Source organism: Tyto alba, unplaced genomic scaffold (genome assembly GCF_018691265.1).
Source record: "Tyto alba isolate M040663 unplaced genomic scaffold, T.alba_DEE_v4.0 Super-Scaffold_2, whole genome shotgun sequence".
NCBI lineage: Eukaryota > Metazoa > Chordata > Aves > Strigiformes > Tytonidae > Tyto > Tyto alba.
Genome location: NW_024881282.1, coordinates 1336319 through 1350591, shown reverse-complemented (window position 1 = coordinate 1350591; position 14273 = coordinate 1336319). Strand labels below are relative to the sequence as shown.

Below are 14273 nucleotides of genomic sequence, written 5' to 3'. Positions count from 1 at the left end.
CTCAGTCCCAGGCTGTGTTTTGGGGATAGCAGTCAGAAAGAGAGGAGATGCAGTTTTGGGGCTGGCAGTCACAAAGAGGGATGCGGTTTTATTCCTGTGTTTGCTGTGGACGCCACTGCAAGGCAGCAAATGCAGAACTTTGCAGTGCCACTTGCGCAGTGGCCGTTAAAGTGCTTTATTTTCAAAGTGTGGTCGAGCTGCTGATCTCCAAGTGTTTCCCCTCTGTTGTTCATTCTACCTCTGATGCTGCAATTTTCCTCTGCTACCTTCAAAATAGCGTAGGGTATCATTCTTGGGCATTTTGCCCGTTTCGTGCCCTACTTCTGTCAAACACAACGTGCCACGTCTTCGGTCTCGCCGACGTCTGGCAGCTGCCGTGCGCCATTCAAGAGCATGCTTGCAGGTCCCTTGCTCAGCACAACCTCCCCATCATTAATAACACCATGCAGTTTTGGTTTAGGTCACTTCTTACAAAACATCACAAAGCGCTTCAGCACGTGCACCAATCCATATGGCAAGAATAACTCTTTTTAAGAGCTGTGATACAGGCCCTGCTTAAATAGATAAATCAGGGAGATGCGAGGCTCTGTCTGAACAAGGAGCTGGAAATTCAGGATATTGCAGCGCCTCTGTGGTTAGCTCCCGGTGATGTGGTGAGCTCCGTGCTCTGCTCCAGAGCCTTGCATCACATCGTTTTGCTTGAACCTGCTGCCAAATCATGTCCAGGCCATGATCCAGAGCGTTTCATGCCCTGTGGTCCCTTCTTGGGGGACCATCCACGGCTCTTGGTGGGAAGGAGCACACAGTGGTGCACCCAGAGCAGAGCAAGCTCGGATGATTTTGGTTTCCTGGGGCTCGAGTTTGGCTCAGGGGCAGAGTCAGCGGTCCAGGCACGAGGATAACAGGGCTGCCATCCCCTGTGAGCTCTTGTTCTGGTCTCGTGGGGAAGAGCTGTGCCCCTGGGCAGCACCTGCTCCGCAGTCATTGCTGGAAACTCTTTAACACAAGCTGGGAGACAAATCCCAGTGATGCTTTCCATGCGTGTCCTCATGTCCCACTGGCATAGAACCCCAGACTGGTTTGGGTGGGAAGGGACCTCAAAGCCCCCCCAGTGCCACCCCCTGCCCCGGGCAGGGCCCCCTTCCCCCAGCCCAGGGGGCTCCCAGCCCCGTCCAACCTGGCCTTGAACCCTTCCAGGGAGGGGGCAGCCACAGCTCCTCTGGGCACCCTGGGCCAGCGCCTCACCCCCCGCACAGGGAAGAATTTCTGCCTTAGATCTCATCTAAATCTCCCCTCGGTCAGTTTAAAACCATCACCCCTTGTCCTACCCCCACCCCCTGACCCAGAGTCCCTCCCCACCTTCCCTGTCCCCCCTTTAAGCCCTGGGAGGCCGCTCGAAGGTCTCCCCAGAGCCTTCTCTTCTCCAGGCTGAACCCCCCCAACTCTCTCAGCCCGGCCTCCCAGGGGAGCTGCTCCAGCCCCCCCAGCATCTTCGTGGCCTCCTCTGGCCCCGCTCGAGCAGCTCCGTGTCCTTCTGCTGTTGGGGGCCCCCGAGCTGGCCCCAGCACTGCAGGGGGGTCTCCCCAGAGCGGAGCAGAGGGGGAGAATCCCCTCCCTTGAGCCACCATTCTTACAAACATCCTAAAATAAGAGTTCATTCGCTCATCTCTTACAAGATCTGGATGAGATCTGAAGCCCCTGCAGATGGAAATTCAGAACAGAGCCCAGGGAATACCTCCTTCTCTCCCTGCCATCTTTAGCCACTGCCTGAACTGAAGCAGATTAACCACCCTGCCCGCCTGCACTGGTATTTCACATTTGCTGGTGGTCACTTCAAAACGTTTCAGGGTGCAGATGCCTCAGGAATCTTTTCCATAAGCTGTGCTCAGGAAGGGCTTTTCTCAGAGGTTCGTGGCACTTGCCCATACTCCGGGGGAGGCTGAGCAGGTATTTGGAAGTGAGACCCGTGGAGGATCCACACCACGGCAGGCACAGGAGATCCCCCAGGCTGCAGATGGCTGGGGGTCAGCACAATATAGGGAGAAAAGTCCCACTGATGGGATTTGCTCACGTCCTTGAGCCTCCTCCTGTGGCTGCTGCTTAGCAGGCCATCCACCAGGTAGCAAGTCCAGCCCAACCAAGGGGAGTATCTAATATTAAAATGCTAAGAACCATTTACTTAGGCAAAAAGCCAAGCAGCAATGGATCCATGGTCTGAACCAGGACAGTCACTTTTGTGTTCCAAGGGCCAGATCCAGCCTGCAGATGACTTTGTTTGATCCTCTTGGCCTCAAAAGATGTTCCTTATCTTCCAGATAAGCCTAATGCAGTAATGTTACGGGTTTCTACTGGTTTGGTGAACGTGCCCACAGAGTCTAGGGCTGTTCCATGAGGCTGAATCGCATCTTGGGTGGCTGTGGACACGTCGGGGGGGGGGGGGGGGGGGGGGGGGGGCCTCACCAGCTCTGCAAGGCAGATGGGTGTCCTGAGGAAGGGGTGTGCCGTTAGGACTAGGAGTTTGGGAGGTAAGCGGGTGTTGCAGCTTCCAAACCCTCCTTGTCTTTTGTAAAATTTTACGTTGGTATCTTAGCCAGGATGCCCTTGGGCACTGCTGTCCAGGGAGACACGGCGATACCTGGCTCTCCCCACCCAGTCCTTCAGGCCTTGCACCAGTTCAGAGCTGTTGAGACCTTCAGACACCTCCCTCTTTCCATCCACGCGCAAGAAATAATGCGGAAACCTCTTCAAACCCGCTTTTTCACAGAAAGGTTGAGCTTGCAAGCTGGCAACGCGGCGTGCCTCTTGCACCCTCCCCTCACCAGCCCCCGCCGCTCCATCCATCCATCCATCCATCCATCCATCCATCCATCCATCCATCCATCCATCCATCCATCCATCCATCCACCCATCCATCCATCCATCCATCCATCCATCTGTCCATCCATCCATCTATCCATCCCTGTCCCCCCTCCCCGCCGTCTCCCTGGCAACGCTGAGTGCACATCCTGGAAAACTTTATCCGAAATCTGCTCTGGGCAGCTTTCCAAATCCATGCTAACCTGATTAGGTGTCTCTGGGGCCTTGGCTGGCTAATCAAATTAGATAGCACTAATGGTAGTGAGGACTTTGAGTGGGTAGAGAGCAGTAAAACATAGTGTATACTTAGTGATAATTATACTTGCTTTTGTGTCATTGATTTATATGCCTTCCCCTCCCCCGCCCCCTTTTTTTTTGTTTTCGCTGTCTTTAAATGCAGCTATTCGGAGGAAGGAAAATGGCTGGTATGATGAGGAACACCCGCTGGTCTTTCTTTTCTTGGGATCATCTGGAATAGGTAACGTCTGGGTTGTGGTGAGCGGGACGGAGAGCCCCATGGAGAGGCTGGGCCGGGCGAGGGGGCTGCGGCAGGGCTGCTCCTGGGGCTCAGCACCCACAGCCCTTTCCCCAGGCTCTGCATAAAATACCAATTAAAGGTGCTGTCGTCCTTCCAACCGGTCACCCAAGTCCATCGTCCCGCGGGACAACCACCGCCAGACTCCGGCACGCGCGGCCACGTCCCGTGCTGGGGCACACGCAGCCTCACGCTGGATTATCCTGGGGCCCCCTCTGCCCTCCAAGCCTCATAAAAGGGGCAGTTTTCACAATAAAAGTGTTATTTTGACAGCCCGGTGCTCTCCAGTAGGAATGCCTCCATGGGTGGGGTAATAGAAGAAATTTGCTGCTTGCAAACCGAATCTCTGCTCATCTTGCTCCTGTGGGCAAGGATTGCTTTGTAATGATGGGATTTTATTGACACCGATAATATTTGTCCTCGAGCACAATAAAATGCAACATGGCAGCTGATCAGTTCATGAAATGGACCAAATGACTTTTAGTCAGGGGAAAAAAAAAAAAAAAAAAGAAAAAAAAAAAAAAAAAAAAGAAGCAGCTTTAAAGTAACCGAACTGTGACATTTGAAACAGCCTCGGTGCTTTTCCTGCATCCGCTGACTCCCGTGGTCCCAGGGAAGGTGCCGGTGCTGGCGGGGTTAAGGCAGCAGGACACACACACTGTTGCTGCCCAACCAGGCTCCTGCCTCAGAGCAGGGGCAGCCCAAATATTAACTCTGAACAGATTGCTATAAAGCTGTAGAAAACCAGTAAGAAATAGTTTTTGAGACTCCATCGCGCTGTTTGTAGCAGGTCTGAAGGCTCAGTAATGTAAATTATCAGCTCTCTGGCTCCCATGTATTTCCATGTTGGTTTTTTTTTTTTTTCCTTCTTTTACTGCCATAAAAATGAATATTGAAATCAGAAAGCAAAGAAGCTGAGAGCTTTATCGTCTCAGATGGATATTTTACATGGGTGTGGATGTAACGGCAATCTGAAGGCCCAAATGTGTGCAAACTAAACTATCTAACATGCTTTCACATTTCAGTAGATTCCCACAGCAGTGAAGCACTTTAAAGATCCATTCTTATATATGTATATATATACAATATGTGTAAGTACACATATATACCCGTATGCTTACACATTGGGATCTACGATATGGCAACATACAGAGTCAACAAAGCTTGAACTGAAATAAGGTGCTGAATTTTGGCAGAGGTTGCACCTGCCAGAGCAGGCTGCCCCGCGCAGTGATGACTCCCCATCTTTGCAGCCCTTTTGTGGTGACCTAATTAAGTGATCCTGCAGATCTGAGCCACCCGATTTACCAAAAGTCACCAAAATACAGCTGGGTCAGGGTGGGGCTGGGGCAGATGTGTCATTCTCCGGTAAGACTGTACATTTTTTTTTAGCTAGTTTGCTTTTTAAGGTGGGATTTTTTTACTTAGAATAGTTCTTTATGTGCCTGCTCTCTGCCCTAACATGTCAGAGTGTTTATTTTTCAGTGTGCAGATAAATGTAAAGCGGGTCTCTGCGCGGTGCAGGTAGCACACGACAGTGTGTGAGGTGCTGGTGTTAACCCACTGAGCTTCCTCCACGGCCATGAAAGGCTGCACCTCACCTCGCTGGCCATCCCAGGAGCCAAAATCAGCCAGATTCTCCGCCTGAGAAACCTCATAAACCCAGCAATTAGGTGCCAGTGGGTGGCAGCAGGGAAGAGGGGTTTGCTGGCCGAGCCGGGGATGTTTCCTGCCCCGGGTAGAGCCTGCCTGTTTAATTAAGTTTTTCCCTGAATGGACAGGTTGGGAGGACGGGATCTGGCCTTGCGTGAGCTGGCGCGTGTGTTCATCCGAGTCACTGTGGATTTGCTCCATTACTGATTGCTGCTAACCCTGGAATTTTATGACAGACATTTTATCTAAATCAACGAAAAAAAAGAATATCCTGTTTTCCTGAAATTCTTTAGAGAGTAAAAGACATTGTGCACGAAACCGAGAATGTCGAGAGTAAACACAGCAAAAACCTGATCTAACCACACCTTTTTGTAGAAAAAAAATCAAAGATCTCTCTGCCCATCATGTAAACATCAACTATTAGAAGTGAAGCAGCCCGCTGGGTGATACTGCTCTCCTGTCAACCCCTTAACTGCTGCCCGGCCCTGGGCCCTCATCAGGGTGTTATCCCGGGGATCCAACAGCAATACCCTCTTCCCACAGTACATTTGCAGAAAAAAATATGTGTATTGATTACAGGGGGGTGCCAGCCCCGGCGTTAGCACAGCTGACAGACAGACAGGCAGCGGACAAGCCTGGTTTAACCACGAGTCTTTTCTTCCTGTCTTTGGAACAGGTAAAACCGAGCTGGCCAAGCAGACAGCCAAGTACATCCATAAGGATGTCAAGAAGGTAACGCCTCTTCCCTTTGCTTTTTGCCATCCGGGTGCTTGTAACAACGGGCTGGGGTTGGTTTCTCAGCGGCAGGGTCAGTGTCTGGCTTTGCTAGGCCAGGAGTGGGGCTCACCGGTCAGCCCGGCTGCATTGCAGCACACTGAATTCTTCTGTAAAAGAGAAATGTGAGGTCTGCCCGTGCGCCCCAGGAAAGGGCTGCTGCTGCATTAAAATGAACCCCTGAAGGTCCCTGTCTGTGTTACTGGTATATTTGAACTGTAAAAATCTAAATGGATTTAACAAAATCTTGTGTTTCCCATTTGAGGTTGCTGTCATTTTAACATCCTGTGTCGCGAACGTATTTTTTGGCCTCTGTTACTAATAACACTGTGAATTAGTAGAAGGAAAAAATACATTTTACATGTCCGTAGCTGCACCACTTGTCGCATTGTACCAGTACGCACAGTGGAGATCTCAGCGCTGCTTCTGTGCTCGGGTTCTTAGTGCTGAAATGTCTGGGATCCAAACAGCAGAAGCTGTTTGTGTGGTCTAGTTTATTTTCCACTTGGCAGTCTTTAGTGAAGATGGGTTAGAATTATTTCTAGCTGGTAGTAGTTTAGCAGGGGAATAGTTCAGGGATGTCTGAGATTTTAATAAAAACACCGAGCATTTAAAGCCGGGCTCCCCGATTCACACTGAAGCCTCTGCCTGCCTTGAGGACGAGCCCAGCTCTCTCGCACGGAGGAGTGGGGAGGGCTCAGAGGTTGGACCTGTGGACAAGGAGGAAGCACAAGCAGAGCTGCCCCCTGCACCGACACCAGATTAATTCCTCTCCCCCACATCCTCCGGCAGAGAACGGGCACAAGAGAAAATGACACGTGTAGAAAGAAGATCAAAAGTAAAACAACTCTATAAAACTGGCAGTTCTGGTTTCTTTTCCTCATCCTTCCATAATTGCCTTCCAGAAGCAATAAATCCCGGCTCCTGCCTCTGCAGCACCTTCATCCCCAACTCCCGCACCTGGAACTGGTCAATGCCCGGCCAGACATCAAATGGAGAAATCAGTTAAACACTGAATGTTGTGTTAATCCAATCGCATGCACAAATCAGAGTTTTATTGGTAATGAATCAGCTCGGCCGTCAGTGCTGTAATGAGCGGTGTGCGGGGGGGTCCTAAACCCCACGGGCGGGGATGGGGGTGCGGCAATTCGCAGGAACTGACGGATTAAGGAAGGAAAACCCGTAACCGTCCCATTTTCATACCGCTAGAGAGGCTGCAAGGGCAGGGCAGATGCTAACCTCCTTCTCCAGCCTGCGTGAGTGCAAACAGGGACGGGAGGACTGGGAGCAGGGTCGGAGCAAAGCGAAGCAGGTCCTGCAGAGCCCAGCTCTGCTTTGTTTGTGCCAGCCGGGACGCCAGCGGGACACTCCTGGGTGTGCACGCCCCAGTTTTGTACACCTCGCCCTGCCCTGGGCACTTTGTTGGTATTTTAATATTGTGCAAGGAAATGTGGTTGTTTTGTATTGAAATCTGGCCTGAACCGGCCTCAACTCTTACCACCCTCCCCCAAAATATGGGCATTTCATGGAGAGTGCCAAACCAGGCAGATCCTCCTGCTTTCCTCCGTCCCGTGGGAGCTCATGGCAGCACCGTCTCGGTTCGGTGCAGAAAAGCTCCGGGCTCCCTGCACGCTGCCAGATGTCCCACCCGTCAGCTCCGAAGCTGAATATTCCAGACCAGGTTGGACGGAGCTTTGAGCAACCTGATCGGGTTGAAAATGTCCCTGCTCCTGGCAGGAGGGTTGGAACTAGATGACCTTTGAGGTGTCTTGAGCCCAAACCCTCCTGTGATTCTGTGATCCGCGGGTGACTGTGCTGTGCACGCGTGCCCGGGTGGGATGTACGCACAGACACGTCTCCTTCCACACAATAGATACCTGTGCTCATCCCCAATCCACGCATCCTCCCACCTCCATTCGCTCTTCCCAGCAAATAACGATTTCTCATGGGTGTCTGGCTGTTGCTGGGGGATAATATTTGTGTTGGCACATTTACAACCAGCCTCCAAAGGTGTGTAGCGGTGCGGGATCGTTGCCCGATCCTGCCCGGGAGGTCGGGCCCAGCGGAGCAGGGGGGTGCAGGCTCCGATGGGCAGATGCCAACAAAGAGCTGTGGTGTCCGGCTGACCGTGCCCACGCCGGTGCTCGGAAAGATCAAGCCTGTCTTCTTCTTAGGCAGTCGCACTAGGTGATCAGTGTAGGTCCTTTCCAACTGAAATGGTCTAGTCTAGTCTCATACCTCCAGGAGCTGGGTTATAGCTGCAAGCCCAGGAAATTCCGTGTCTGCCGTGAATCATCAGCTTTTCAAATGCAAAAAGGAAGCTTGGGTAGTAGTTGTAAATTCTCTGACATTATCTATTGGAGGTGATCACCCACAAACCTAGTTTACCTCGGCTTTATGATTTTGATTTTTATTTTATTTTTTGCGGGGAGGCGTTGCATTCTTCTTCTGATTTATTTCTAAAGAGCTGAACGGCAAGAATATCCGTTTGATTTAGCAAATTGTGAGTTGCTGTTTCATTCCATCTGTGCTGCTGTGGCTCTAGCGAGGAGCAGAGCATCCACAGCACATCTCGGCCGGGGGCTGTGAGCTGGCAGTGGGAACTCTTCCTGGCTCTCTTTGACAAACTGCAATCATCTTCCTCTTCCTCAGAATAACCCTCGGAGTTCTGTGGTGGATGTGGCCACTCCAGTGCCAGCAGCCTTCGGGAGCCACAAAACCGCGTGTTCAGCTGTGCAGCCACCTGCCTGGTTCTGGAGGAGCCTTCTAAATGTAATGAAACTTGGAGCGTGTTCATCAAAAATCACATTAAATATTTATTTCTCTTGCAGGGTTTCATCAGACTGGACATGTCAGAGTTCCAGGAGAGGCACGAGGTTAGTAAACGGTCTGACTCTGCTTCCAAGGGGTGCAGCTTCGAGTTTAATGGGTAATTTAAACAAATCCTGTCGATGCCCTCGTTCCCCTGCGTTTGGTCCCTGTCCTGGATGGTGCTGAGCATCTCCCTGTTGCTGCTGAATGCAGCAAGCATCTCCTGTCTCACCCTGGAAGCGGCATCCAGGACCTTCCCAAATTATTTCCACATTCTCCAGAAAACAGGCAGTTTGGTGTGTCAGAGACGCAGAGCACCAGCAGTTGCTTCAGGCTGGGCAGTAAATTGCAATATGGGAAATACCAGCCAAAAAAAACAAAAAAAGGAAGTTTAACTCGAAAAAATTAGGAACAGAGACCAAGGAGCAAGAACAGCTTTAACAATTTGTGTCCGATGCTGTGGCTTCTGTACACAGTGTCAACCCTGGGGGGAAGAGTGACCGAGGAGAGATCATATTGTGCATGAAAACCTGCAGCCTGGGCACGAGCCACATGCTGTACATCACCCACCCGTGCCGGACCCGTGCCCGGGCAGGCAAAGCTCAGCCTAAAGCCCCGTTCCCCTCCTTGCCTCCAGCACGTTGCCAAGTCCAGTGCGGGATCACCGCCTCGGCACATCTCCCACTGGAGAAAGGGAGGGGGAATCCAGCAGAAGACAGGGCTGTGATGCAGCGTCCACCCCTCCCATCACACCTCCTGCCCGATTCTGGTGCCGCAGGAGAGGTGGGACATCTCACCGAGGTCACCCCCAGAGCTGGGGGGGCCCTAAATCCCTTTGGAGGGCTCCGTCTCCCCACTGACCGTACAAAAAGAAACGAGGGTCCTAGCTGGGATAGGGTCATAATATTTTTCTTTTGGAGCCATGTATTTTGTATTGATACTGGTGGTGAGGTGCGCCCAAATCCAGAGAGCAATGGATGGGAGATATCCCAGGAGGGATCTGAGGATCATCCCCCTAAACACCGGAGCTGCTGCGTTGTTTTTTGGAGACAGGGAAAGAGGAGGAGGAAGAAAACTCACTGGCTGGGACTTCGGAAGATGGTATCTTGGAGGAGAGGAGGAGGGTGCTGGGGAGGAGCTCAGAAGGCCCGGTCCAAGACAGGAGTACCTTTTTTTTTGCATTTCTTGCTGCCAAGGGCAGGGGTCAGGCAGACCCTCTCACTCGGTGTGACAAGGGCCAATTCGAGTTCTGACCTGGCACGAGGCAGTGGGAGCCTCAGCAGCATCATTAGGAACCACAGAGCCCTGGAATGGCCAGGGCTAGAAAAGGTCCAGAAAAATGTGTTATTTTGTCCAAAGTGGTGAGGTGAAGTTGTGTGGGAAGAAAAGACAAAGACGTGCCTGCAGCTAGCCTGATAGATCGGTTATGCTAGCCTCCTACACCGTAGGAGTAGAAAATAGATAAAAATAAAGCCATGTTGATGATTCAGTACAAAGAGGAGTTAAGAGTAGCAGTATAAACGTAAGATATAAAACACTGTGCCCTGACAAAGACAAGAGGCAGAGCAAAGGGAAGGAATAAAGTGGAGAATTGCGGTGAGAGCAATATAAATTTTTCAAGCAAACAAGGATCAGGAGGTCAGCCCAGGAGACAGCGTCCTTTGAAGGAGCCTGGGGAGCCTCACGTAGCCCCAGGCGTAGTGAAACAAATGCAACGAATTAGCTGCCACCAGCTGATTTCTGCTCGCCCGTTCCCGAGTCAGCGGGACCCCCCTCACCTCTGCATCGTGTCCGTGGGAGCGGGCAGGGGCGGCGATGCTCGGGGAAGGGAATCGCAGCTCTCCCCGGGCAGCCGGGTCGTATCGCTCGGCAAAAAGCAGCCACATGGGAGAATCGGAGAACCCCAGACTGGTTTGGGTGGGAAGGGACCTCAAAGCCCCCCCAGTGCCACCCCCTGCCCCGGGCAGGGCCCCCTTCCCCCAGCCCAGGGTGCTCCCAGCCCCGTCCAACCTGCCCTTGAACCCTTCCAGGGAGGGGGCAGCCACAGCTTCTCTGGGCACCCTGGGCCAGCGCCTCACCCCCTGCACAGGGAAGAATTTCTGCCTTAGATCTCACCTAAATCTCTCCTCGGTCAGTTTAAAACCATCACCCCTCGTCCTACCCCCACCCCCTGATCCAGAGTCCCTCCCCACCTTTCCTGTCCCCCCTTTAAGCCCTGGGAGGCCGCTCGAAGGTCTCCCCGGAGCCTTCTCTTCTCCAGGCTGAACCCCCCCAACTCTCTCAGCCCGGCCTCCCAGGGGAGCTGCTCCAGCCCCCCCAGCATCTTCGTGGCCTCCTCTGGCCCCGCTCGAGCAGGTCCACGTCTCCCCAGTACGAGCTGGGTGCTTGTCGGTGCTGGCTGTGGCTCCTCTCCCCCGCCAGCCCCAGGCTCACCGAGAGGGGACACACGTGGCTTTTGTCATTCACCAGCACCGAGGCCACGATGGACTCGCCCTTCAGCTGTGCTGCTTCCTTGTCCTAGATTAAGGAGAGGAAATTTCTTTGTTTTATGAGGATTCAGGATTTTGCTCCAAGAATTCCTTCTGATTCCTGTACAACCAGCTGGCTGTTGACTCTCCATGTCCAGTGTCCCAGACAACCACACAGAATTCACTGATAATTTTGTTCTTTTCAACTTTTGTACACCTGAAGGACTGTCACTTCAAGCACACCCACAAAGCCAGGTTGCTTGAAAATGCTCCAAGCTGTGTGTCAAAAATTACTTGTCATTTTTGCCAAAACATTTCTGTTGTCAGAAATATTCTTCTAAATGATCTACTAAATTTTTAAACTTAATTTAAAAGTAAAAACACCACAGTGTCGAGAAGTAATGAAGTTGGTTATTGACACAGGAAAAATATTTTCCTTGTGGCCTCTTCCCAAGCTTTGATGCCCCACCAGAGCCACCTGCCACTTATAATCCTTCGAATTCTTGGGCTTAAAAAGGCTAAAGGAGATGAAAATAGGTCTTGGAGAGCTGGGATGGGTCACTCAGACACTGTTTAGAAAAGCAGGGGTGGTGCCTTTTCACCTGCCCATGGCTGCTCCCGCAAATCCTGCTGGTTAAAGCTCTGGGCAAGGTAATTGCTCAGCAGCCACCAAGCTCCATTTCGCCAAATTGTTGCTTATTAAGCAGATTTTGGGATACCTGGGGCACGATAGATGTCACAAATAATATAGAACTTGATTTGTCTGCGGGAAAGAGTCGTGGCTGCCTGCTGAGCTACCTGGGCTTCGTTCCCAGCATCCATGGAGCAGCTTTCACACCTCCTGTTGCTTCCTCCTAGGTCGCCAAGTTTATCGGCTCTCCGCCTGGCTACGTGGGCCATGAAGAGGGCGGGCAGCTCACCAAAAAGCTGAGGCAGTGTCCAAATGCCGTGGTGCTCTTCGATGAGGTTGACAAAGCCCACCCAGATGTCCTCACCATCATGCTGCAGCTGTTCGATGAGGTAAATCCGCCTTTCAGGGTCGGAATCTGCACAGGGGCCGTTCGGAAGGTGACGGTGGCAGTGGTGTGAGGGGTGACGGATGCAGGAGGTGTCCTGGGGCTGAGCTGAAATGCTTCAGACCGACAGTCCCTTCCAAAAAACGTGACTCAGCCAGTCAACCTCTTTTCCATTTTAACACCAGGAAACAGGGTGATGTTGAGGTGTCGTGGTGAAATAAATGACATCTTTAGGCAAAGAAAAAGCCAGCGATGAAAAGTTGGAAACCTGAGGAAGAAGCCTGGGAGGTAGATTGTCCCGTGTCACCAGGAAGTTGTGACGCTGAAGACTGTGTCATGAGGATACTGCTAAGGAAAAACCACTTCAGTGACAGCTCAGTGTGGGAGTAGGCGGGTTGCTGGTCCACAGCAGAGAGCAGGAGCGACGAGAGGAGGCAGGAGGGTGACGGCCCCGTTCCCGGGGGTGCCCTGTGCCCACCTCCTGTGCACCTCCATGGCGTGGAGGAAATCAGCTCCTAGGTCCCAGGCGTGGGTCAGGGCGTTGGCGCATCAGGCAGGCAGGTAGTCCGGGGACTTCGTAGTCCATCGGTATTCTAATGGATTGTTAATTGCTGTTTTACAGTTCAGGTTGGTTAATTTATGACTTTTCAAGGTGGCACGTGATCTGTCTCACACCTTTTCTCCCCCAAATGTAGAATCGTAGAACGGTTTGGGTCAGAAGGAACCTTAAAAATCATCTAGTTCCAACCCCACCGCCATGGACAAAACCCCTGAACTAACTACCTAGGAGGAGTGTGGGGCTGCTTCCCAGGACTCGAGCTGCCTCCTGAGGAAGCCAAAACACTCTTGGAGATGCCTGGGAGGAGTCCCAGAGAGCTACCAGCATGGACCTGCCTTCATCGTTAAAAAATCTCTTCAGCTAACAACCTAGGGGGGAGTCTACCGAGGACTCGAGATGTCTCCTGAAGAAGCCAAATGTCGTGGTTTGGGCCTGGTTGGCAGCCAACCGCAATGCAGCAGCTCTCTCTCCCTTCCCCTCCGGCAATGAGAAGGGACAGAGAGCCAGGCTTGGGGTTCAAGATAGGACTGGGATGGGGGAAAATCCCCCTTTTATGATCACGAGCAAAAGGCAGACTCGTTAGGGGAAGAAAAAAAGAACATACATTTATTACAGACACTAACAACACATAACAGAGTAGGACAGTGAGAAGCATTGCCACATCTTGAGAACACCTTCCCCCCACCCCTCCCTTCTTCCCGGGCTCAGCTCTGCTCCCGATATCTCCACCTCCTCCCCCAGAGGCGCAGGGGCAGGGAATGGGGGGTTCAGTCAGTGCTGCCACTTCCTTCATGTTCGGTGAGGGGAGTGTCCGAAACTTGTTTCCTCCTGCTCCATCGTGGTCCCCCTCTCACAGGAGACAGTCCTCCACAAACTTTCTCTGACTTGAATTCCTCCCACGGGCCGCAGCGTTCCCCACACTGCTCCGTCATGGGTCACTAACTTCCTCCGACTGGATTCCCTCCCACGGCTGCAGCCCTTCCCGAGCTGCTCCGGCGTGGGACTCCCCCGCATGCTGCAATCCTCCCAGCACTGAATTACAGCAGCGGGGCTGCCTTTTCCCAGGAGACCCCGGCCTTCTTCGGGCACAGAACCTTGATCATCAGAGCAGGAACAACAGGCCATAAATCAATGTCTGCTCCACCGTAGATCTCCATGGGTGTCAGGGGGCCGCCCTGCCGTCTCCCCACAGGATACAGGGGGGTCTCTGCTCCGGCACACCTCCCCCCTCCTTTCTTCCTCCGTTCCTCCACTGACCTTGGTGTTCAGGCAGCTGCAGCAACTCCTCCTCACCAGTCCCACTGCCCGTCACCACGTCCCTTCTTAAATACGTTATCGCAAAGGTGCAGCTGATTGGCTCAATTTCCCAAACAGAAGTGGAGCTGACGTGGAGCTGGGGGAGCTTCGAGAAGCTTCTCCCAGGGGGCCGCCCCGATAGCCCCCTCCCCTGCCACCAAGAAACTCCACCACTCACTCAACCCAGGACACCAAAACACTTTTGGAGAAGAGTGGGAGGAGTCCTGAAGAGCGACCAGCACGGCCCTGCCTTCGCACCCGCAGAACTCCTCAAGCAGCGATCTCGGAGGAGCCTGGAGCTCCCG

At 52.6% G+C, this 14273-nt stretch overlaps 1 protein-coding gene across 5 annotated transcripts in view; it reads left to right on the top strand.

The window, feature by feature from the left end:
• The window catches only part of CLPB (caseinolytic mitochondrial matrix peptidase chaperone subunit B), a 90888-nt gene that overhangs the window by 69691 nt on the left and 6924 nt on the right, over positions 1 to 14273 (top strand). For all 5 annotated transcript variants that reach the window (XM_042793088.1, XM_042793087.1, XM_042793086.1 and 2 more), the window contains 4 exons: positions 3257 to 3334; positions 5721 to 5776; positions 8650 to 8694; positions 11956 to 12117. In XM_042793088.1, the coding sequence (XP_042649022.1) occupies positions 3257 to 3334; positions 5721 to 5776; positions 8650 to 8694; positions 11956 to 12117 (341 nt within the window). The remainder of the gene's footprint in view (positions 1 to 3256; positions 3335 to 5720; positions 5777 to 8649; positions 8695 to 11955; positions 12118 to 14273) is intronic.